This window comes from Microcaecilia unicolor, chromosome 2 (genome assembly GCF_901765095.1).
Source record: "Microcaecilia unicolor chromosome 2, aMicUni1.1, whole genome shotgun sequence".
In the NCBI taxonomy this organism is placed as follows: Eukaryota; Metazoa; Chordata; class Amphibia; order Gymnophiona; family Siphonopidae; genus Microcaecilia; species Microcaecilia unicolor.
In genome coordinates, this window is record NC_044032.1 from 475,371,147 (window position 1) to 475,394,714 (window position 23,568).

Sequence of the window (23,568 nt, forward strand, 5' to 3'; positions counted from 1 at the left end):
GATAATTCTGCTGCACACAGTGATGATGTCATGCTAACGTCAAGGTGGTCTTCCTGCCACCAAACACTACCTCTCTGATCCAACCTATAGATTAGGGCATAATAGCCAATTTCAAACAACATTATCGGGCACTTGTGCTACGTCGTCTGATGAGCGTTATGGATGACCAGACTGGCAAGGATAAATGTGCTGTTGAACTGGCTCGTAATCTATCACTGTTGGATTCCCTACATATGCAGAAAGAAGCCTGGAATCATGTTACACAGGCAGCCATTGTGAACTGCTACAAGCGGGCAAGCTTTGTTAGGGATGTGGAGAGGGACAAAACAGATGCAGCTGTTGCAAATGCATCAGATGAACAGGCTACTGACATCCCAGCCGGTGTTACTGAAGAGGAGTTTCATCACTACGTAGCTGTTGATTACGATCTACAAACAGCTGACAACAGCACTGATGTCCAGTTATGCGCCTACACACAGGCAATGGCTGATGATGAAACAGATGATGAAATGAGCAGCGAGGCACATGCTGACGAAATTCAACAACCTCCTGTCACTTTTGCAAGAGCGCTGGAGAGTCTCAACACCGTGCGGGCCTATCTGGAGGCCACTGGATGTCAGTGCTATGACAGTTTTTACCGTCTGGCAGACGCAGTCTATGGAACTCACAGATACAAGAGTGTACAGAGGACTATGACTGATTAGTTCAAGTAAGCCTAACATCAATTAACGGAGACTGTATACTGTACGTATAATAAACAGTACTGTACATATGTTTATCAGATGTCAAGCTTCTTTGGGTCACAACTGTTAAGTGCATGCTCTGGTTAACTGCATGTATTTCTTTGGTCCCAGACCCTTGCACTTAAGCGGATTGCACTGTACGTGGAATGCATCTGGTCTGGGCTTCCAAGATGGTATTTTTTAACAACGTCCATGCCTGATTTAGTGTCCTAATCTTTGCAGCTGATCCTTTTAGCTTCTTTTAAAAACATTTTCCTCATTTTATTATAGTCGCCCTTTTGAAAATTAATTGTAGCTACAGTAGAATTCCTTTGTGGCTTCATTCCAGTTAGTAGTTCAAACTTGATTTATGATCACTGTTTTCCAGGGGACCCAACACCGCTACCTCTCGTACTATGTCCTGCACTCCACCAAGGACTAAAATCTAAAATGGCTCTTCTCTTGACAGTTTCTGGACCAGTTGCTCCAAGAAGCAGTAATTTATTAAACCTAGAAATTTTATCTCCCTGGCACTCCTTGATGTAACATTTTATCTAGCCAATATTGGGGAACTGAAATCACTCAAAAATAATCACTTCTACAGTAATAATCTGTATCAGAAGGATTGCTCAAATAATATGAAGTGGAGAAAAAGGACCTCAGTAAACAAAAAAAAGAGACACACCTATTCGTAAGGCAAGCCTTCAATATATAGGTGGCTCACAATAATCATCAGAACAAAACTCCACTCATACATGGACCCAAAATAGTCCTATGTAGCAAAAACACTTAGAGGCATATTTTCAAAGCACTTTGGGAGGCTAAGTTCCATAGGTTTCTATGGAACTTTGGGAGGCTAAGTGCTTTGAAAATATGCCTCTTACTGATACAGAATAAGCTTTGGAAAAATATTCAAAATTCTCAGTTGCCACATCTATATTATCACACTATACTTATCTTGGAAACAAAAGTCTCTTCAATCCTGGAATGAACCAACATTACCACTCAGATCCTGACAGGGGTTCCCTGTTTCGCCAATCTAAACTGCTTTAGGGGAAAAAAATTCTCTCTCATCCAAGAAATATTGCAACTTCCAAACGGCTTTTCAGCTCAAGGCACTCTCAAAATGGCGGAAGACACCACAAGGACGCCCAGATTTACAATCCGGCGTCACACGTCAGTAAAGTTGAAAGTCTTGACATCACAACATCTGTCACAAAAAAAATTCCAAAAGCTCTGCAATTCATGGTATTCCCGCTACTGGTTGATAATTATCTACCTGAGATAGATCAGCATTAGTAGATTTAGGAATGGGTGTAAGCGCCATATTAGAAACAGAATCAGGCTAAACCCCGTCTAACAAACAATATTCCATTAGCTTAGTCACCCAAATAGCAGCAGTTGATGGAATTGTTCTTAGTATATAAGTAGGACAGATATCTAAATGACATGGAAGTTCGTAAACCACTTCCATACTGATTGCATGAAATGAGTTGCAAACTCTATCTACAGGGATCTCATCTAACAAATCAAAAACACCTGGAGTAAAATTTAAATATGCAACTGGTTCTATATCAAAATTCTGTCTAATTTTCAGAACTTTAGTCTGAAAAAAAGATAGTTAATCTACCTACCGATGGTTGTGATTCTTGAGTCAAAGGGCTAACAATACTCACACATCAGTGATTTTCTTAAAAATTTGAAATAACTCTTTAAAAGAATTATCAGCCTGTAAAACTAATGAATCATGAAAATTAGCCTTAGCTTCCTTATATATTTTTTTAATACCAAGAGTACGATGTAATTCATCTCTGGTTTTCTGCCACTGTCTTTCTGAAGTGCTAAGATTTTTTGTATACCAAGGATTATTTCAACATAAAGCCTTTACAGGTTTTAGTTTAGACAATTTAGGAAGTATTTCATGTACCCCATAATTAAACAGAATCAGATAAATTACAAACCATTAATTCTAAAAACTCATCTGCATATCTTTAAGAGAAACTGCCAAAAAAAACCCCACCTCCTCCTCTCATCTAATCGTGGACAATTAAGAACTTTATATCCTAATGGACATAAATTAAAAAAAAAAATCAGACCAGTCTGATAGCTTTCTATCAAGTCATTAACTATAACATAGTAGATGACGGCAGAGAAAGACCTGCACAGTCCATCCAGTCTGTCCAACAAGATAACTCATATGTGCTACTTTTTGTGTATACCTGACCTTGATTTGTATCTGCCATTTTCAGGGCACAGACCGTAGAAGTCTGCCCAGCACTAGCCCCGCCTCCCACCACCGGGTTTTGTTACAGACTGAATGTGCATTGAAGTACTGAATAGAAACAGAAGTGTCCTGATTAAGTTCAGGTAATAAATTAATAGGGATCTTATAAGATTGTCTATTTCTTACTATTGAACTCCTCTACTTTCTAAGCCCAGTATATGGTCCATATGAAATCGGAAGGGAACCCCACTACCAACTGAGGAAAAGTACTGGGCAAGGGATTTTCCAACATTAAATGTGGTGATGTCTCAGAGGTTCGTGCAGTGTCAGCAATGTTGACAGTTCCCAAGTTTGAGCCCGCCACAGCACAAGGCCCTTTCTCCAGAATTCAGTGCTAAAACGGCTCCTCCTGTGAGCTCCTTGCTCACACTTTTCACTGCAGCACTGACTGCAAAATTGTGCAGAGATCCAGGAGACTTAACACCTTTGCAGCCACATGCCCATCACCAGAGATATTATTGTACAGATATGTGAAGGAAATTTTACTTTTGGATAATGTCAATTATATGTGTATTACTGTTACTAAGTTTTCTATTCTCACATTGGCAAGTGTGAAGGAGCTCAAGAGATGGCTGTTGAACCTGATGATTTTCTGGATTTAATACATTTTTGGAAACACCTCAGAAGTAATTTCCTCTAGGGCCACTCCCTTGGTAACTCATTTGAACAAGAGAAAATTCAGGTACTTAAGGTGTACTTTCATAGGAAAGACGTACACTTTTGTAGCCAACCCATCCAGATTTTTCCAGGTGTGACACAGGCAGCTCAAGTTTTATACACGTTTTAACTCTTGATAAAAGTTTCTATTTAGTATTTCAAAGAATAGGATGGTATGTATGTTTTTGAGATGTCTTAGCAGCCTGGGATTTATATTTCATCTCCCTCTCAGTGCACAATGATTTACTTTGTTCTGCCATCTAATCCTCCCTTTTCTGTTGAATCTCTATATACTGAAGGTTTGGAAGAGGAATATACATTTTTTTTATTATACGTACAAAAAAAGATTCTTCCATTTTTATTTAATTCTGTAACATTATTCTGTGCATGTATTTTATTTATAAATTAATAAACTTTTAAAAACTTTTGTAGAGTGTGCAAAGAAAAAGGAAATGCCTAGACTTTACTTTCTCAAATTCAAGATTCATACTAGAAATACACAGTATATGCACTGCATTATTTCCAACTAATTACACAAAAAATGAAAGTGGATAATGGTTTAACTCTTATATCAGCTGTAGAGAAATTTGGTCAGTATGCTAGGCTAAAAAGGTGTCATTAGTACTTAAAAAAAAAAAAAAGTAAGCTATTGGTGGTAGTAGAAGGAAATGTGCACTGGAGCCTGGACACACTCACTGTAAATCTGTGAACAACTGTGGAATAAGGGCACCATCTGGTGGACACTTCAATAAATAAAAAGCCTCAGCTAGCTTGAGCAATGCTGGCAGTGTGACATCTATAATTCATGGCTGCACAAATGCTTAGGATAAAGAAAGACCAAAGGACCTTAACATAGTAATATAGTAAATGAAGGCAGATAAAGCGAATGATACATACCTGTAGCAGGTATTCTCCGAGGACAGCAGGCTGATTGTTCTCACTAATGGGTGACGCCCATGGCAGCCCTGAGATCCAGAAATCTTCCTAGCAACAAAGTTTGCTAGAGCCTTTGGCAGCGTGTGCGCATGCGCGGCCATCTTCCCGCCCAACGCGCGGAGACATCAGTTAAATCAAAAAGCAAAAATGAAAAGAAGGAACAACTCCAAAGGGGAGGAGGGCGGGTTTGTGAGAACAATCAGCCTGCTGTCCTCAGAGAATACCAGCTACAGATATGTATCATTCACTTTCTCCGAGGACAAGCAGCTGGGTATCCCTAGACCCCAGGCCCACCCACTTTCCCTCCAGGCCCACCCAACATCCATCGCATGTGTGGCGTGCTGCAACGAAAATGCTTGTCCTCCCCGCCGGCGCTGCCTCGGCCCCTGCACGCTACCCTGCCTCTGCCCCTGCCTGCATTCTTTTCTTCAATCGTCGCGTCGCCGGCAGCGCTGCCATTCACTCAGGCAGCTCCGCTCCCCTCTGCCGCGTCAATCTGGCCTTACGTAAACAGGAAGTGCGTCAGAAAGAGCCGGATGGACGCGGCAGAGGGGAGCGGAGCTGCCTGGGTGAATGGCAGCGCTGCCGGCGACGCGACGATTGAAGAAAAGAATGCAGGCAGGGGCAGAGGCAGGGTAGCGTGCAGGGGCCGAGGCAGCGCCGGCGGGGAGGACAAGCATTTCCGTTGCAGGCGCGGTGGGACGCAGGGGTGGTGAGAGAGGCAAAGAAGGGCATGAAAGCTGCCTTGCAGCAATTCCTCAAGGCCGCCACACTACAGCAGTGGCCAGGAGGAGAAACTAGTGGTTGGGCATCAGTGTCCTTGCCCTGGGCCTGCCCCGTGAGAGGGGGTGGGGTGGAGAGAGTGAGTGAGTGAGACGGTGGGGTGGAGAGATAATTGTTTGACATGGGGGAAGGGAGAGATGCAGGAGGAAAAGAGAGGGAGAATTGTTTGATATGGCTATGGTGGGGAGAGGAAGGGAAAGGCTGCAGAGGAGTGGCAAAGGACGATAGAGGAAAAAAGGGAGTGAGAGATGAGAGAGGGAAATATTGAACATGGCTGGAGGGGAGAGAAAAAGATGTTAGACCAGGGGCTCAAGGCAGGGAGAGAGAGAGAGAGAGAAAGAAAGAGATAGTGGATAATATGGGAGAGATGTTGGACATAGAGGTGGAGCAAAGGGAAGGAGAGGTGCTGCACAAGAGAGGGGAAAGAGGGAGATATTGGATCCAGGGGCAGAAGGGAGATATGTTGGACAATGGGTAAGAGAGAGAAATGCAGGACCGTGGAGGGAGGGGGTAAAAGGGAGATGTCAGGCTATGAGAGTGAAGAGAGGATAAAGAGAGAGGGGAGATGGTAATAAAATGAATGAGAGGATAGTGATTACAGGTGGTAGAAATATGGTAATGGTGCGTAGATTGAGGATGGAAGGGAATGGAAGGCTGGGAAGGAATGAGTTTGGATACGGGTGAGGTAGTGGGTGAAAGGAGAAGAAAATTTGATAGATATCTGAAAAGTAAAAAGGAGGAAAAAGTTTAGAAAGAGGGTTAAATTTGAGTAGACAGAGGCAGAAAAGAACAAAATACAGAAAGGAAAGAGCTAAAATGGAAAGATCAATATTTCAGAAGCAGTTGTAGTGAGGAAATGGAACGAGAGGAGAGAAAAGACAAATGGACAACAGTTGCTTGAAGAATTAGCAGAAGATGACGGGAAAGTGGGAAGGAGAAACTGAAACCAACATGATAGAAAAATAATTTTATTTTGAATGTTTTAAATGGAATATGTTCAGTTTTATTGTGTTCCGTAGAAAAGGAAATGCATTGTTGTTTTTATTTCTCCAGTGTTGCACTAAATGTTGAGGTTCTCAGTTCAATTTTTGTCTACATATTTTTATTTCTAATTTGTAATCCCTTGTTCTGCATTTGGTGATGGTCTGTCAGTGTGAGACTGTAAGGGCAGATGTGGAGATTAAAGAGGAGAGGGCTTCTTTATTTTCTGCCCTGGGCACCAGCATGGCTAACAGCAGCCCTGAGCCTTGCTGTAGCTGGTGGGGATCCCCAAGCCCTGCTAGCTGGGGACCTCCACTGAAGGTGGCCAGAAATCCCTTCTGCTGAGCTTGGCAGATGGGGGCAGCATCCTTGAGCCACTGACAACTAAGCATGCATTGGGTGCCGCTGTCGGTGGCTCAAGGAGTTGTTGCTTCCGACCAAGCTTGGTAAAAGTAAATTCTGGCAATCTTTGTTGGAAGTTTTCAGATGACAGAGGTTGGGGATCTTCATCAGCTAAAGTATTTATCTTTTGAGTTGGGAAATGCTGGGGGAGGGGGTTAGAGAGAAAATTTTGTGCCCGCCCACTTTGGGTTCAGACCCACCCAAAATTGGCTGTCTGGCTACGCCACTGCCCCAGGCTCACTCAAAACAACAAAGGTAGGTCAATTGAGCTTCGCAACGACGAGGACATAACAAGGATTGACCTACGAAGAAAACATCTGAGAGTGCAGCCTGGAACAGAAGAAAAAATGGGCCTGGGGAGTGGAGTTGGATCCTAAGTCCCAAACAGATTCTGCAGCACCGACTGCCCAAACTGACTGTCGCGTCGGCTATCCTGCTGAAGGCAGTAATGAGATGTGAATGTGGATTGAAGACCACGTCGCAGCCTTGCAAATCTCTTCAATAGTGGCTGACTTCAAGTGGGCCACTGACGCTGCCATGGCTCGAACACTATGAGCCGTGACATGACCCTCTAGAGTCAGCCCAGCCTGGGCATAAGTGAAGGAAATGCAATCTGCTAGCCAATTGGAAATGGTGTGTTTCCCGACAGAGACTCCCCTCCTATTGGGGTCAAATGAGACAAACATTTGGGCGGACTGTCTGAATGGGCTTGTCCGCTCCAGATAGAAGGCCAATGCTCTTTTGCAGTCTAATGTGTGCAACTGACGTTCAGCAGGGCGGGTATGAGGACGGGGAAAGAATGTTGGCAAGACAACTGACTGGTTTAGATGGAACTCCGACACCACCTTCGGCAAGAACTTAGGATGAGTGCGGAGGATTACACGATTGTGATAAAATTTAGTATAGGGAGCATGGGCTACCAAGGCTTGAAGCTCACTGACTCTACGAGCTGAAGTAACAGCCACCAAGAAAATGACCTTCCAGGTCAAATACGTCAGATGGCAGGAATCCAGTGGCTCAAAAGGAGGTTTCATCAGCTGGGTAAGGACCACATTGAGATCCCATGACACTGTTGGAGGTTTGACAGGGGGCTTTAACAAAAGCAAACCTCTCATGAAGTGAACAACTAAAGGCTGTGCAGAGATATGCTGACCTTCTACACGTTGATGGTAAGCACTGATTGCACTAAGATGAACCCTTACGGAGTTGGTCTTGAGACCAGACTCTGACAAGTGTAGAAAGTATTCAAGCAGGGTCTGTGTAGGACAAGAGCGAGGATCTAAGGCCTTGCTATCACACCAGACGGCAATCCTCCTCCATTTGAAAGAATAACACCGCTTCGTGGAATCTTTCCTGGAAGCAAGCAAGACTCGAGAGACACCCTCAGAGAGACCCAAAGATGCGAATTCTACACTCTCAACATCCACGTCATGAGAGCCAGAGACCGGAGGTTGGGATGCAGAAGCGCCCCCTCGTTCTGAGGGTCGGAAAACACTCCAATCTCCACGGTTCTTCTAAAGATAATTCCAGAAGAAGAGGGAACCAAACCTGAAGCGGCCAGAAGGGAGCAATCAGAATCATGGTTCCTCGGTCTTGCTTGAGTTTCAGCAGTCTTCCCCACCAGAGGTATGGGAGGATACGCATTCAGAAGACCCTCCCCCCAATTGAGAAGAAAGGCATCTGACGCTAGTCTGTTGTGGGCCTGAAGTCTGGAACAAACTGAGGGACCTTGTGATTGAGCTGAGTGGCAAAAAGATCCACCAAGGGGGTGCCCCACGCTTGAAAGATCTTGCGCACCACACGCGAGTTGAGTGACCACTCATGAGGTTGCATTATCCTGCTCAATCTGTCGGCCAGACTGTTTACGCCTGCCAGATACGTGGCTTGGAGAAACATGCCTCGACGATGGGCCCAAAGCCACATCTGGACGACTTCCTGACACAAGGGGCGAGATCCGGTGCCCCCCTGCTTGTTGACGTAGTCCATGGCAACCTGGTTGTCTGTCTGAATTTGGATAATTTGGTTGGAAAGCCGATTTCTGAAAGCTTTCAGAGCGTTTCAGATCACTCAACTCCAGGAGATTGACCTGGAGACCTGATTCCTTGAGGGACCAAAGTCCTTGAGTGTGGAGCCCATCTACATGTGCTCCCCACCCCAGGAGAGATGCAGCCGTCGTCAGCACTTTTTGTGGCTGAGGAATTTGGAATGGGTGTCCCAAGGTTAAATTGGATCGAATGGTCCACCACCAAAGAGAGTTGTGAAACCCGATGGACAATTGGATCACATTCTCTAGATTCCCGATAGCTTGGTACCACTGGGAAGCTAGGGTCCACTGAGCTGATCTCATATGAAGACGTGCCATGGGAGTCACATGGACTGTGGAGGCCATGTGCCTGAGAAGTCTCAAATTCTGCCGAGCTGTGATCTGCTGCGACGCTCTGACCATGGAGACGAGAGACAGAAGATTGTCTGCCCTGGTCTCGGGAAGATAGGCATGAGCTGTTGTTGTGCTGTCGTTGAGTTCAGCAGAGCTCCTATGAATTCTAGTCTTTGAACTGGAAGGAGATGGGACTTTGGGTAATTTAAAACAAACCCGAGTAGCTCCAGAAGTTGAATAGTCATTTGCATGGACTGTAGAGCTCCTGCCTCCGAAGTGCTCTTCACCAGCCAATCACTGAGATAGGGAAACACATGCACTCCCAGTCTGCGTAGCGACGCTGCGACCACTGCCAGGCATTTTGTAAAGACCCGGGGTGCCAAGGCCAGACCAAAAGGCAGAACACATTACTGGAAATGTTGGGTTCCGAGACAAAATCGAAGATACTTCCTGTGGGCTGGAAGTATCGGAATGTGGGTGTAAGCATCCTTTAAGTCCAGAGAGCATAGCCAATCGTTTTCCTGAATCATGGGAAGTAGGGTGCCCAGGGAAAGCATCCTGAACTTTTCTCGGACAAGGAATTTGTTCAGGGCTCTTAGGTCTAGGATGGGACGCATCCCCCGTCTTCTTTTGCACAAGGAAGCACCTGGAATAGAATCCCAGCCCTTCTTGCCCGGGTGGAATGGGCTCAACCGCATTGGCGCTGAGAAGAGTGGAGAGTTCCTCTGCAAGTACCTGCTTGTGATGGGAGCTGAAAGACTGAGCTCCCGGTGGGCAATTTGGAGGTGTAGAAGCCAAATTGAGGGTGTACCCCAACCGGACTATTTGGAGAACCCACCGATCGGAGGTTACGAGAGGCCATCTTTGGTGAAAAAATGTTAACCTCCCTCCGACTGGTAAGTCGTCCGGCACGGACACGTTTACTGTGGCTATGCTCATCTGGAGCCAGTCAAAAGCCCATTCCTTGCTTTTGCTGGGGAGCTGCAGGGGCCTGTTTAGGCACACGCTGTTGACGAGAACGAGCGCGCTGGAGCTGAGCCTGAGAAGGCTGTCGAGCAGGTGGAGTGTACCTACGCTTATTATAAGAATAGGGAGCACTCCTCCTGCCCCGGAAAAAACATCTACCAGTTGAGGTAGATGCTGAAGGCGCCCGGTGGAAGAGATTCTCGAGGGCGGTTACCTGCTGGTTGAGCTGCTCTACAACCTGCTCGACCTCTTCGCCAAAAATGTTATCCCCCCGGCAAGGGATATCCGCAAGCCGCTGCTGAGTCCTACTCTCCAGGTCAGAGGCACGCAGCCATGAGAGTCTGTGCATCACTATACCTTGAGCAGCGGACCTGGATGCAACATCAAAAGTGTTATAAGCACCCCTGGACAGGAATTTACGACACGCCTTCAGCTGCCTGACCACCTCCTGAAAAGGCCTGGCTTGCTCCGCAGGGAGCTTATCCACCAGGTCCGCCAGTTGCTTCACATTATTCCGCACATGGATGCTCGTGTAGAGCTGGTACGATTGGATCTTGGACACGAGCATAGAGGACTGGTAGGCCTTCCTCCCAAAGGAGTCGAGAGTTCTAGATTCCCGCCCCGGGGGCGCCGAGGCAAAATCTCTAGAACTGCCAGCTCTCTTCAGGGCAGAATCCACAACCATAGAGTCGTGAGGTAACTGGGTCCTCATCAACTCAGGCTCTCCATGGACCCTATACTGAGACTCAATTTTCTTAGGGAAGGTGGCATTAGATAAGGGTTTCGTCCAGTTCCTAAGCAAAGTCTCCTTGAGAACCTTAGGTGGTGAAGGATAGTCGAGGACCTCGAGCATCTCAGTCCTGGGCTCATCCTCAGTAACCACCGGGAAGGGAATGCCCACAGACATTTCCCGGATGAAAGAGGAGAAAAAGACTCTCTGGTGGAGAAAGCTTTTGTTCAGGAGAGGGAGTGGGGTCAGAAGGAAGACCACAAGACTCCTTAGAAGAGAAATATCTGGGATCCTCTCCCTCCCCTCCCCCCCCCCCCCCCCCCCACCCCACCCCCACGAGGCCTCCTCCTTGGTGTCGGACAAAAGCTCCTGAACAGCAGTCCGAAACCGGGCCCATCTCGACTCCGAGGAACGATGTCCTCGATGGTGCTGTTGAAAAGTCGACTCCCTCGACGGTGGCAACAGAGCTTAACTATTCATAGATTTCCCCAAATCCATCTTAATATTGGCTTATGGACTTTTCTTTCAGAAAATTATCCAAATTTTAATCCCGATAAGCTAACTGCTTTTACCACATTCTCTTGCAACAAATTCCAGAGTTTAAATACACATTGAGTGAAGAAATAATTTCTCTGGTTTGTTTTAAATGTACTAGCTTCATAGAGTGCCCCCCTAGTCTTTGTATTTTTGGAAAGAATAAACATGCGATTCACATCTGTTACACTCTACTCAAGTATTTATAGACCTCTATCATATCACCCATCAGCCATCAAAAAAGATATAGCAGAATTAGAAAAGGTTCAAAGAAGAGCTACCAAAATGGTAAAGGAGATTGAACTCCTGCCATATGAGGAAAGGTTAAAGAGGTTAGGGTTCTTCAGTTTGATAAAGAGACAGCTGAGAGGAGATATCATTGAGGTCTACAAAATCCTGAGTGGTGTAGAATGAATAGACGTGAATCAATTTTTTACTCTTTCAAAAAGTACAAAGTCTAAGGGAGACTCAATGAAGTCACATGGAAATACTTTTAAAACAGGACATATTTATTCACTCAAAGAATAGTTGCTCTGGAACTCGTTGCCGGAGGATGTGGCAACAGCAGTTAGCTTATCTGGGTTTAAAAAGAAGTTTGGACAAGTTCCTGGAGGAAAAGTCCATAGTCTGCTATTGAGATAGACACGGGAAAACCACTCCTTGGCCCTGGAGTTGGTAGCATGGTATGTTGCTACTATTTGCGTTTCAGCCAGGTACTTGTGACCTGGATTGGCGACTGCTAGAAACCGAACACAGGGCTAGATAGACCTTTGGTCTGACCCACTAAAGCTATTCTTATTTCAAACTAAACTTGGCCTCTGCAATTTTTTTTAGACTTTTCAGACTTCTGGATCACTTAGGAACATCCATTCAGCTTTATACAAGGAACCATTAAAATAATGTTCAAATACAAATCTGATGATGAACAATCTGGCATTCTTACAAAACAAAAAAAATGCTTAACCTTCAAGAAGGAATGGGTGAGACTGATATGCCAGACCTGACAGCAGGTCTATACAACTCAGACATTTTCAAATACCTTGAAACAGGTAATGTTATCTGTGAATGTGCTGGAAACTGAATTATATAAAGCATCATACAGGTCTTGATCTGCTGTCATCTACTATGTTATGTTATATTATATTATATTAAATCATAAAACCCATGTGGATGCTGTTACAAAGCGTCAATATCTGAACAGATGACTTGAAAAATCTAATAACTAAATCACCAAACACTAGAAACAGAAAAGAATTTGTGCAATGGAATATACATCAACTGACATACAGATTTTAAACTTGCAATTTCCTGCTAGCTGTCAAGCTAAATTCACGTCCATACAGAAATCTATGATCACTTAGCAAAATACGCAATATTTCTGGCCAGCTGGAAAAGCAAAAATTATGCATTTGAATTTGTCAAATGCAAAAACAGCATTATCAAATCTGAAGTATTCAAGGTAATCTAATGAAATTAAGTTAGCAGCTTGTCAAAATCTCCATTTTTTATCAAGTGAAAGAAAGGAAACTAATAACGTAGAACGCTATCCAATACTATCTTTTAGACGTTTCCAAAAATTCTTTAAGATCTGGACTATCTGATTTTGATCATTTGAATTCACCACCCTCTTGATTAGGCATCATTTCTCTATGAAGATAATACGTGAATTTGATATCTGATCATTCAAAAGTCATCTGCTACATCCGACATGAACATCTTAAAAAAGTTCCACAGGAGAAAGATAGTGGGTGACTGGAAAATTCAAGATCCTCAAATTACTTGCTCTTACAGAATTTTCCAAATTCTGCAGTTGAGAATGCATCAAAAGGTTATCCTTAACCGAACAGGCAACACTGCATGGCAAGAAGCCACCTGATTCTCTAATTTCTCAATATGTTTTGAACAGTATTTAACTTCATATCACGCTCTGCCAATTTATCAACAGTCTCTTGAGTGAAATTACTACACACGGATAAATTATCTAGCAAACACTCATCAAATCTGTCCATAGCATCATAAACATCTTTAAAAGAAACTTCCTGATTACCTTTAAAGAAATCAGTCAGAAATTTATAAGAAAAACTACCAGTGGAGTAGGAATCTTGACTAATGTGGAACAAGAACTTTCCTTTGGATTCCCATGAGTCTCAATCTCAATAACAGGGGTTAAAGGTAAAACAGGAGAAGCAACAAAGCTCACCTGCACCAGAGCCTCAGCTTCTTCTGATATCACCGCTGGTTGTGGAGGTGGGGTGCGATCCCCAGAAAAAAAGGAAACATCAGAGAAGGAACGAATACTCACAGCAGCAGAACTGACGTTAGAAGCCGTTGCCATCTGCAAATGCAGGTCTATAGGTTTTTGGGTTTTTTTACCACTACCAACTGTGCACTCTTCTTCCCTACACCTTTAAGTTTCCCCATTGGAGTGCAGCAGAGTCCCACGCTCGCTCTACGCTCCTCAGTGGCTCCACAGAGGCATGTCCACGGTAAGAGACGCCAAATATAGATGGAGTACAGCAGGTCCTACAGCCTCAGCTGATCCCGAAAGGTACCCAGTCCAATGCCTGCACCTTCACAGCAGGCTCACAGTTCTTCCACGGAGCCGATGTAAGGGACGCCAAATATAGATGGAATAGAGCAGGTCTTACAGCAGCAGCAGGTCCCAAAAAGCACCCAGCCCAATGCCTGCAGCTTGTTCCATGGAGCTTTGGTAAATGACGCCAAATTCAAGCTCACTGTGCCAGAGGAGGAGACCGCTCAAGTCCATGCCATTTTTGGATCCTGTATCTGGTATTTCAGATATTTTAACATCACTAAACACTACTGAGCATGCTTCTTTATGTGGCTGGCAGGGGATTAATCTTGAGGATAATAGTGTTAGAGCTTGATTGAAGAGATTAGGCATCCAATTTGGCACACAAGGTCACCAGCCTCTTCAACTACTGATCATTTTAGTAGCCACCCTCTGGACATAATCCCATCCAGCTTATGTACTACTGAAAACACAGTCTTCAGAATTGTTCACCCTACTCCAAATTAGGAATCACCACAGGCTTATACAAAGGCACTAATCATATTCTTCTTATTAGCCACTCCTTTCCCTTTGCACCCAAGTATCCATCTGACTTTTTTGTCAACCTACTTGTTTGGCTATCTTAAGGATCATCAGATATGATCACCCCAGGTCCCATTCTCTTTTATGCGCAAAACAACTTCATCCCTTATACTGTAATCGCTTCCTTGGGGTTTTGCAGCCCAGATGTTTGACCCTGTATTTCTTAGCATTAAGTCTATATTGCTAAATTCTAGATCATTCTTCAAGCTTTGCTTGAATGCTTCTCATGTAATCAACACCTTCCAGGGTGTCTAACCCTTAGAAGATCATGGTACCATCCACAAGAATGTAAATCTTTCCAAAAGTCCTTCAACAATATTGCTTCCAAAAATTCTGAAAAGAAATCAGACCAAGAGCCAATCCCTGTGGTGCACCCATCAGTAACACCTCTACCTGCAGAACAAACTCCATTTATCAGTACCCTTTGTCACCTCCCGACTGAGTCATTTTAAGGCCCATACCAAGGGTGCAAAGCTTTAAGTTGCCTATTTGGAACCATGTCATAAGCCTTGCTGGTCATCCAGTCAAAGAAATCTATCATATTTGTCCAAGACCACCTGTGAAATATAATTTCGGGTGAGGCAAAGTATTTTGAATTCAATAATAAAGCTAATAAATTACTGTTACATTTAAGAAACAGCACTCCATGTTAGAGACTGACTGAAACTGCTTTTTTCAGTTTTGGTCAAAACTGCCACCAAAATGGTCTGAAAGCTTTTGCCGAAACCAAAACAGCAGCCGGAACTTATCACCTGGTTTCGGCAGAAGCCCAAACCAAAAACTCAAGTTTTGTTTGTGTGATTGTAAACCAGTGAGGGCCACCGAGGATGGTCTGAGCCTGCAGTTTGTATCCCTCTGCTAAACCCATAGTATCCAAGCCAGAAACAATTTAAATAATGAAAGACCATATTTTACCTCCAAGCAAAATAGTCTCCACACACGGACCACAGATAATGAAAGCTGAAACTAAAAACCATGGTGCTTTTACAATGGCTGACTTTGTGCTACACTCTGAGTGACAGCTAATGTTAAAACTCCACAGAGAGGCTAATTATTAAGGAGCCTATCATCCCAAATTTACAGACTTAAATTCCTGCTAAAATTTAGTATCACTCCCGAACTACCTTTCTGTCCCTGATGGTCTAGTCATTTGACCCAGTCACTGTAGCCATTTTTAGAGCACAGCCGGAATGGGCAGGACTAACTGGGGACCATTCCTGCTCTGGTTACACCCCTACACCACCAGGGAGTGTAAGATGGGCCTATGGGTAGAAGGGGGGAGGCAAAATGGGACAAAGCAGAAATTTTCTGCTTCCACCAAAAACACGTAGAGGCTCATTTTCAAAGCACTTAGCCTCCCAAAGTTCCATAGAAACCTATGGAACTTAGCCTCCCAAAGTGCTTTGAAAATATGCTTCATGGTCATTTTTGGCTGAAACTGAAAACATGGCCAAAAATTAAAATAACCTTTCGGCCGAAACTGAAAATCTGGACAGAAAAAGGATTTGGGGCCAGTTTCAGGCGCATAATCGAAACTGAAACTCAGTCAGACTCTACTCCATGTACTACACACTTCTGCATAGTCACATATTGCATGACAATGCTAGTTTATAACCTGAGCTAGGAAATCAAGGTTCTAAGGTGTGAAAGGTTACCTGGTATCATTTTAATGGCAGTGTTTACTGTGCTCCAATTGTGCACCTTGTCAAACTTCCAATCTAAAAGAAAATTTCCATTGTCCGTCACCACTGGTCCCTAGGAAAACAAAGTACAATTACTGTAAAGTTTTAAAGCATTCTACCACTCATGAGGAATAAGAATCATAAAAAAAAATATGGGAACCTGTAGGTTACTGAATTTCCCATCTTTAAGCATGATATTGATGTACTCAGCCAATATACACTTGGTACTTACAGCTTTACTAACTGCCATTCTGAGCTCAGCAACTCCCCCAAACCTGCTGGCTAATCTTTTGGCCACTGGAACGTATGCCATTGGAACAACTTCTATGGGAATGCCCTTCTTCCATTGTTCCCCCAGACTCAAAGAATCCTTCCTGTGGTGGCAATTGAAAAGAAAAGGCTGCTTAGCCACAGCAAACACAATCATAACCAACTATTTCCAGGTAATCAATAGAAATAAAACAAAATAAAACATGGAAAAGAAAATAAGATGATACCTTTTTTATTGGACATAACTTAATACATTTCTTGATTAGCTTTCGAAGGTTGCCCTTCTTCGTCAGATCGGAAATAAGCAAATGTTGGTAGATGACAGTATATATAAGTGAAACATCAAAGCATTCCAGTGACAGTCTAACAGGATGGGGGTGGATAGGTGAGAGACAGGAAGAGGGACAGGGAGATATGCATGGAGACAGGAGGGTGACAAAGCAGTACAATTTTATGGTTTATAATGGGCTAGAAAACCCAGATCTTTAAGTCCTGTCTGGTGGGTGTCAAAATATTTAATCATTGTGACTTCAAAGGTCTTATGTGCCTGTATTGTTTTAAAGTTCCCTTTCAGGATTCTTACCATGAAATCACTGGTACAGTGTTCTGGTTTTGTAAAGTGCGGCCCACAGGCATGACATCTTTATTGGTACTGGCATTTTTCATATGGTGTCTATGCAAATTAAATCTCTCCTTTAGCATCTGACTGGTTTCTCCAATGTAGCAGCCTTCATTGCATTTTTTACACTGAATGATATATACCACATTGGAAGATGTGCACGTAAAAGATTCCTTAATGTTGATTATTTTTCCTTTGTGAATGACCGTGGGGACCTGCGAAATGTTTTGGCATAGTTTGCAGCTGGATATATTGCAAGGATGTGTGGCATTCTTTTCTATAAGGGTTCACCTAGCTCTCAGAGTTTTCTTTGATCTCCCCACTCCCTTTTACACTTTTTTTTTTTGGTTTGATGGTCTAGTAATGGAGTAATTCCTAACTTAACAGCAGCTGGTTGCACTGTAAATTGTATTACTCCTATTTCTGTTCAAGTCAATGCTTGTTAAATATATTTGAAAATACATATTTTTAATAATGGAAGGCTGCTCTGCTGCAAAACATAAAATCATTGCTGATTGTCAATGGTATTTAGGTAACACACTTTGGACAATGGTCAGCTCATGATCCAGAGCACTATCTAAATGCAAGACTGGCCGGGGGGGGGGGGGGGGGGGGGGGTCCCTGGGCTATCACAAGACTGCAGACTCAGAAATTTTTCTAATCCATTTCTTCATCCACAATTGTTAAAACGTTTTTCCCCCCATACACTCTCTCTTTCATTGGCCTCCAGCTCAATTGTAACCAAGGCTGGGATCTTTTGCAATGATCCGAGGGGTTATTTTTCCCTATTTTATATCTTCACTTCATGTGCTGTGCCCGGGCACTGCAGTGACTGTCCTAGGCTGCAATTCTGCATCACATCTCCTTCTGGTCCCTGAATCCATTCACTAGGATGTCACTAGGCTGTATAGAGAGAGGTGTGACCAGCAGAAGAAAAGAGTTGTTGATGCCCCTGTATAAGTCGTTGGTGAGGCCCCACCTGGAGTATTGTGTTCAGTTCCGGAGGCTGTACCTTACTAAGGATGTAAAAAAAATGGAAGCGGTGCAAAGAAAAGCTACGAGAATGGTATGGGATTTGCGTTACAAGACGTATGAGGAGAGACTTGCGGACCTGAACATGTATACCCTGGAGGAAAGGAGAAACAGGGGTGATATGATACAGATGTTCAAATATTTGAAAGGTATTAATCCGCAAACGAACCTTTTCCGGAGATGGGAGGGCGGTAGAACGAGAGGACATGATATGAGAGTGAAGGGTGGCAGACTCAAGAAAAATGTCAGGAAGTATTTTTTCATGGAGAGAGTGGTAAATATTTGGAATGCCCTCCCGCGGGAGGTGGTAGAGATGAAAACGGTAGCGGAATTCAAGCATTCGTGGGATAAACATAAAGGAATCCTGTTCAGAAGGAACGGATCCTCAGAAGCTTAGCCGAGATTGGGAGGCGGGGCTGGTGTTTGGGTGGTGGGGCTAGTTCTGGGCAAGACTTCTACGGTCTGTGTCCTGAAAATGGCAGATACAAATCAAGGTAAGGATACAAGAAGTAGCACATATGAGTTTATCTTGTTGGGCAGACTAGATGGACCGTGCAGGTCTTTTTCTGCCGTCAGCTACTATGTTACTATCCTGCTTATAATCGAACGAGAAAAACGCCCAAGTTCTGACCTAAATCAGGAGATGGATGTTTATGTCACAAAAACGAATAACATGGTATAATCGAAAGCCGAACTTGGACGTTTTCAACTGCACTCCATCGCGGAAGCGTACAAAGTTGACGGGGGCATGTCGGAGGCGTGGTGAAGGCGGGACTGGGGCATGGTTATCACCCGAACAGAGATGGGCGCCTTTCGCCGATAATGGAAAAAAAGTATGCGTTTGTAGCTAGAATTTAGGGCACTTTTCCTGGACCCTGTTTTTTCACGAATAAGGCCCCAAAAAGTGCCCTAAATGACCAGATTACCACCAGAGGGAATCGGGGATGACCTCCCCTGACTCCCCCAGTGGTCACTAACCCCCTCCCACCACAAAAAATGATGTTTCACAACTTTTTATTTTCACCCTCAAATGTCATACCCACCTCCCTGGCAGTATGCAGGTCCCTGGAGCAGTTGTTAGGGGGTGCAGTGGACTTCAGGCAGGTGGACGCAGGCCCATCCCCCCCTACCTGTTACAATTGTGCTGTTTAATGCTTAGTCGTCCAACCCCCCCAAACCCACTGTACCCACATGTAGGTGCCCCCTTCACCCTTTAGGGCTATAGTAATGGTGTAGACTTGTGGGCAGTGGGTTTTAAGGGGGATTTGGGGGGCTCAACACACAAGGGAAGGGTGCTATGCACCTGGGAGCTCTTTTACCTTTTTTCTTTTTTTTGTAAAAGTGCCCCCTAGGGTGCCCGGTTGGTGTCCTGGCATGTGAGGGGGACCAGTGCACTACGAATCCTGGCCCCTCCCACGAACAAATGCCTTGGATTTATTCGTTTTTGAGCTGGGCGCTTTCATTTTCCATTATCGCTGAAAAACAAAAACGCCCAGCTCACAAATTGTCGAATAAAACATGGACGTCTATTTTTTGCGAAAATACGGTTCAGTCCGCCCCTTCACGGACCCGTTCTTGGAGATAAACGCCCATGGAGATAGACGTTTTCGTTCGATTATGCCCCTCCACGTTACTCTTGAGCAACAACCATGACTCCCTCCAACCAGCAGAGAGCTGTGAATGTTATCCTCTACAGCATTCTTAGCTGACAGTAGAATCAAACCAGGGACTGTTCAGTTGGCAATTCCAAGCAGTACTGGTAAGCCACTGAATTAGACCTTCTCACAAGGATACTTAAACTACAAAGACATGCAATAGGTTTACTTTCTGGTGATTTTAAACTGATTTGTATGCCCCTCTGCTTAAACATGGTAAGTTAGTAGTAACCTACAAACAGATAAATACACGGGTAAATAAATGCAAGAAAGCTGAGGATTGGTATATGTCCTGCAACTTCCAAAGGTGGCACCAGATGTGGTTCCTTGTACAAAACCACCATAAAAATGATCCAAAGATGATATTTAGGTCTGCACACATACAGAAAGGATAAGAGATCCAGAGGAAGCATATATACACTGTGTGAAGCATACAGAGCCGATCTTAGCAATTGTGTGGCCCTGTGCAGACCAGTTCAGTGAGTCCTCCATCCCTGCCCACCTGCTCCCGCCACCATAAGCCATAGAATGTTATTGAATGGATGAGGGAATAATACAGTATTTCTAGGATGGGTGGGACAAATTGCTTGTTCTTTTGGCCGCTGTTGGTGACAGGGTGCTGGGCTCGATGGACCCTTGTCTGTCCCAGCGATTTTCATATCCCGTCAGCAGCCAAGCACAGAGCCTCCTCGCTGCTGCATCCCGCCCTTGGGGAAGCAGGAAGTGAGATCAAAAGTGGGCGGGACGCAGCAGCGAGGAGGCTCTGGGCTCGGCAGCTGACGGGATATGAAAATCGCTGCCGCTGCCTGAAGCTCTCTACTGAAATGTAGATGCACATTAAGGTGCGCAGCAGGGAGGTGTTCCAAGACAGACATACCAGAGATGAGGGGCCCCTAGGAGCGCGGGGCCCTGTGCGACCGCCCCTGTCTCCCCTGCCGAAGACCGGCCCTGCAAGCATAATTTGTAACAAGTCACTGAACCTCTTAATACTTACATAATCTAAATAGTCAGATCCATAAAAGATCTAAAATAATCACCCAATAAGTCTTATTTCACATCATGGTAGGAAATTCTGCATTTTATGGGATAAATTCATAACAAGGTGCTTATGTGAAATGAACAGAAAGGGTCTATTTCATGTAGTCAACTTAAGTGCCTACATGCCTTTATAAGAGAAACTCATTTAATGAGACCCTAGTAACACAAATTTTACTGCACAAATTTACCCCTGCTCGTCAAAAAAGTGTAAATGTGTGCATGAACGTATACATTTTGTAAAAATAGGTGTCTATATTGCAACTCTGACCAACATCACCCTTATAAACTTCTACATGTAGATCATGAAGAAAGTAGGCATGACCTTAAACACTTATATTTATAAAATTACATGCAAAGTATACATGCATAGCAACCATTTTTTGTATGAAAAACACGCACAAAATTATAAAATTACTCCCTATATGGGCATTTCCAGATCACGCTCTGAAATTAACGTGCTTGTCAGAAAAAAACAAAACAAAGATTTAATGAGAGAACAGATCATAGGATCACCAGGTCTGCTTTGAACTGCCAGAAGGTTTAACTATCATCAGGTTTAGGGCCAGTCTTGGGGAGGAACTTCATACCTATAGTCAGCAATGACAATAAAAGATTTGGCACAGCCAGCAACAATCTTCTCTTGGGTCAAGCATCCTCTAAGAGAGAGAGAGAGAGAAAATTAAAAAACAACTCAAAGGCAGAATACAAATCACTAGCCACATTGAGCCTGCAAATAGGTGGGAAAATGTGGGGTACAAATGCAATAAATAAATAATCTGTACGCTTCTGCAGGCTGTGTGACAGCATTACCAGAGGCGGTGCAGGACAGCACATTCCAAGAATTACTCAAACTAGCAGAAGCATTAGAAGAAGGGAAGGGCACCCTCCGGAGCGAAAACAATATGCAACCCTGGTATTAACAAACATACCTGTTTCTACACCAGAAAAAGAATAGTACACAAAACAAGATCATCATATTTAGATTTTCTTGGCAATACTGTAAAATACTAGAAACAACTCTTACAGTCAAAGCACTAAATTAAGTTTGTGCAGAAAACTGCTCAACACAGTCAATCTGGGAGTCAAAAGAAAATTTGTTTTGATTCACAAATAAAATGCTCAGCTGGAAAAACTTGAAATTAAGTTTTTCCAAATGTATCAAGAGATACTCAGAAGAGACATCAGTTTCTACTCTTAAACCCAGGAGTACTCCAGATTGGTGCTACTTTTTATTTGTGTTATCCTTGCAAATGTGTAGTTCAATATCAATCTGCTGAGTATGTGTTTTTGAATCTTCCCATCTCACTGATTTTCTCACAGCTAAAAGGGTAGTGGGGGTTAAGTGATATCTGTTTTGCTCTGTATTCTAATTTAGGCATTCTGTATTATGTCAGGTTTACTTTGGTATAACTTTTTTTCTTGTATAGTAGTTCCACCTTATAATCTTGGATCTATATTATGTGGACTTGAGGGTAACTATCATATTTTCTGTGATGTATAAGAAAGGTTTTTCCTATTATTTTGATTTTGGCTGATACTGATCCTTTTCTGTACAAGTATTTACTTGGTTGTAAGATTTAAAATGATACAAATAAAATAATGCTCAGCTTGCTAAAATGGAGAAAAAGTGTTACTAATCAAACTTCTGAAAATGATACATGTCTGGACACTTCCTGTGGATTTTAAATGTGTTTTCTATAAATAAATGGAGAGGCTGCTGCAACTGTGGCCTCCAGAAACATAAAAATTGCCCATTACTCAATTCAGCACATATAGGTAGAATGCTCACGATTCTAATTCTACCCAACCAATGTCACCTCAACCTGCCTACACCATGTTTTCAACATAAGCTACTAGAATCATAACTGAAATCATAGTAGCAAAACAAGAAAAAAAAAAAGCAGAAAAGGGTTTGCTTCAATATGAAAAACAGAATATGGGGTTTTGGATAAAGATACTCAATCAGAACAAAGATGCTGCCTAGACCGTGTAAACAACCGCTCAAAACAAATAGGTCTGGCTATTAGTGACAGTGTAAAATCAACATTACAATATATTCAAAGTTTACTTTTTCACTTTTTTATATATAACTAGTAAAAAAGGCCCGTTTCTGACAGAAATGAAACGGGCTCTAGCAAGGTTTTCCTCGGAGTGTGTATGTTTGACAGTGACTGTGTGTGTGTGAGAGAGAGTGAGACAGAATGAATGTGTGAGTGTGTGAGAGAGAGTGAGACTGTCTCCTGTGTCCCCTGCCCCCCAGCGATTGTTATCTCCCCTGCTCCCCTTCCAGGCACCCAGCGATTCTCCTCTGTCCCCTACCCCCCCTGTAGCCACCCAGCGATTCTCCTCTCTCCCCTGCCCCCACTCCAGCCGTGTGTGTGTGAGAGTGAGTGTGTGGAAGAGAGAGAGACAGTGAAAGTGTGTGTGACTGAGAGTGAGTTAAGAAAGAGAGTGAGAGTGTGTACATGTATGTTTGTCTTTGTATGTATGAGACAGAGAAAGTGTGTGCGTGTGTCTATATATGTGTGTGTGCGCGTGTCTGTGTGCAAGAGAATGTCCAAGGCTAGTGTCAAAATGAAGAGACAGCAGCAAAATTTTGCATAGCAGAGCACAATCATTTGAGCCAGTTGTTACCTTATCTCCCCTGCTGTCCCCTCCATACCCAATGATTCTTTTTTTTTTATCTTCCATCCCCTCCGTGTCCTGTGTGAGAGAGAGAGAGAGAGAGAGAGAGAGAGAGAGAGAGAGAGAGAGAGAGAGAGAGAGAGAGAGAGAGAGAGAGAGA

The 23,568-nt window shown here is 43.6% G+C and overlaps 1 protein-coding gene across 6 annotated transcripts in view; it reads right to left on the minus strand.

Annotated features, from left to right (window-relative positions):
* The window catches only part of RPIA (ribose 5-phosphate isomerase A), an 82,500-nt gene that overhangs the window by 24,133 nt on the left and 34,799 nt on the right, over positions 1-23,568 (minus strand). For all 6 annotated transcript variants that reach the window (XM_030191037.1, XM_030191034.1, XM_030191032.1 and 3 more), the window contains exons 7-9: positions 21,371-21,439; positions 16,402-16,543; positions 16,143-16,242 (exon numbers count right to left, since the gene is read on the minus strand). In XM_030191037.1, coding sequence (XP_030046897.1) covers positions 16,143-16,242; positions 16,402-16,543; positions 21,371-21,439 — 311 coding nt within the window. The remainder of the gene's footprint in view (positions 1-16,142; positions 16,243-16,401; positions 16,544-21,370; positions 21,440-23,568) is intronic.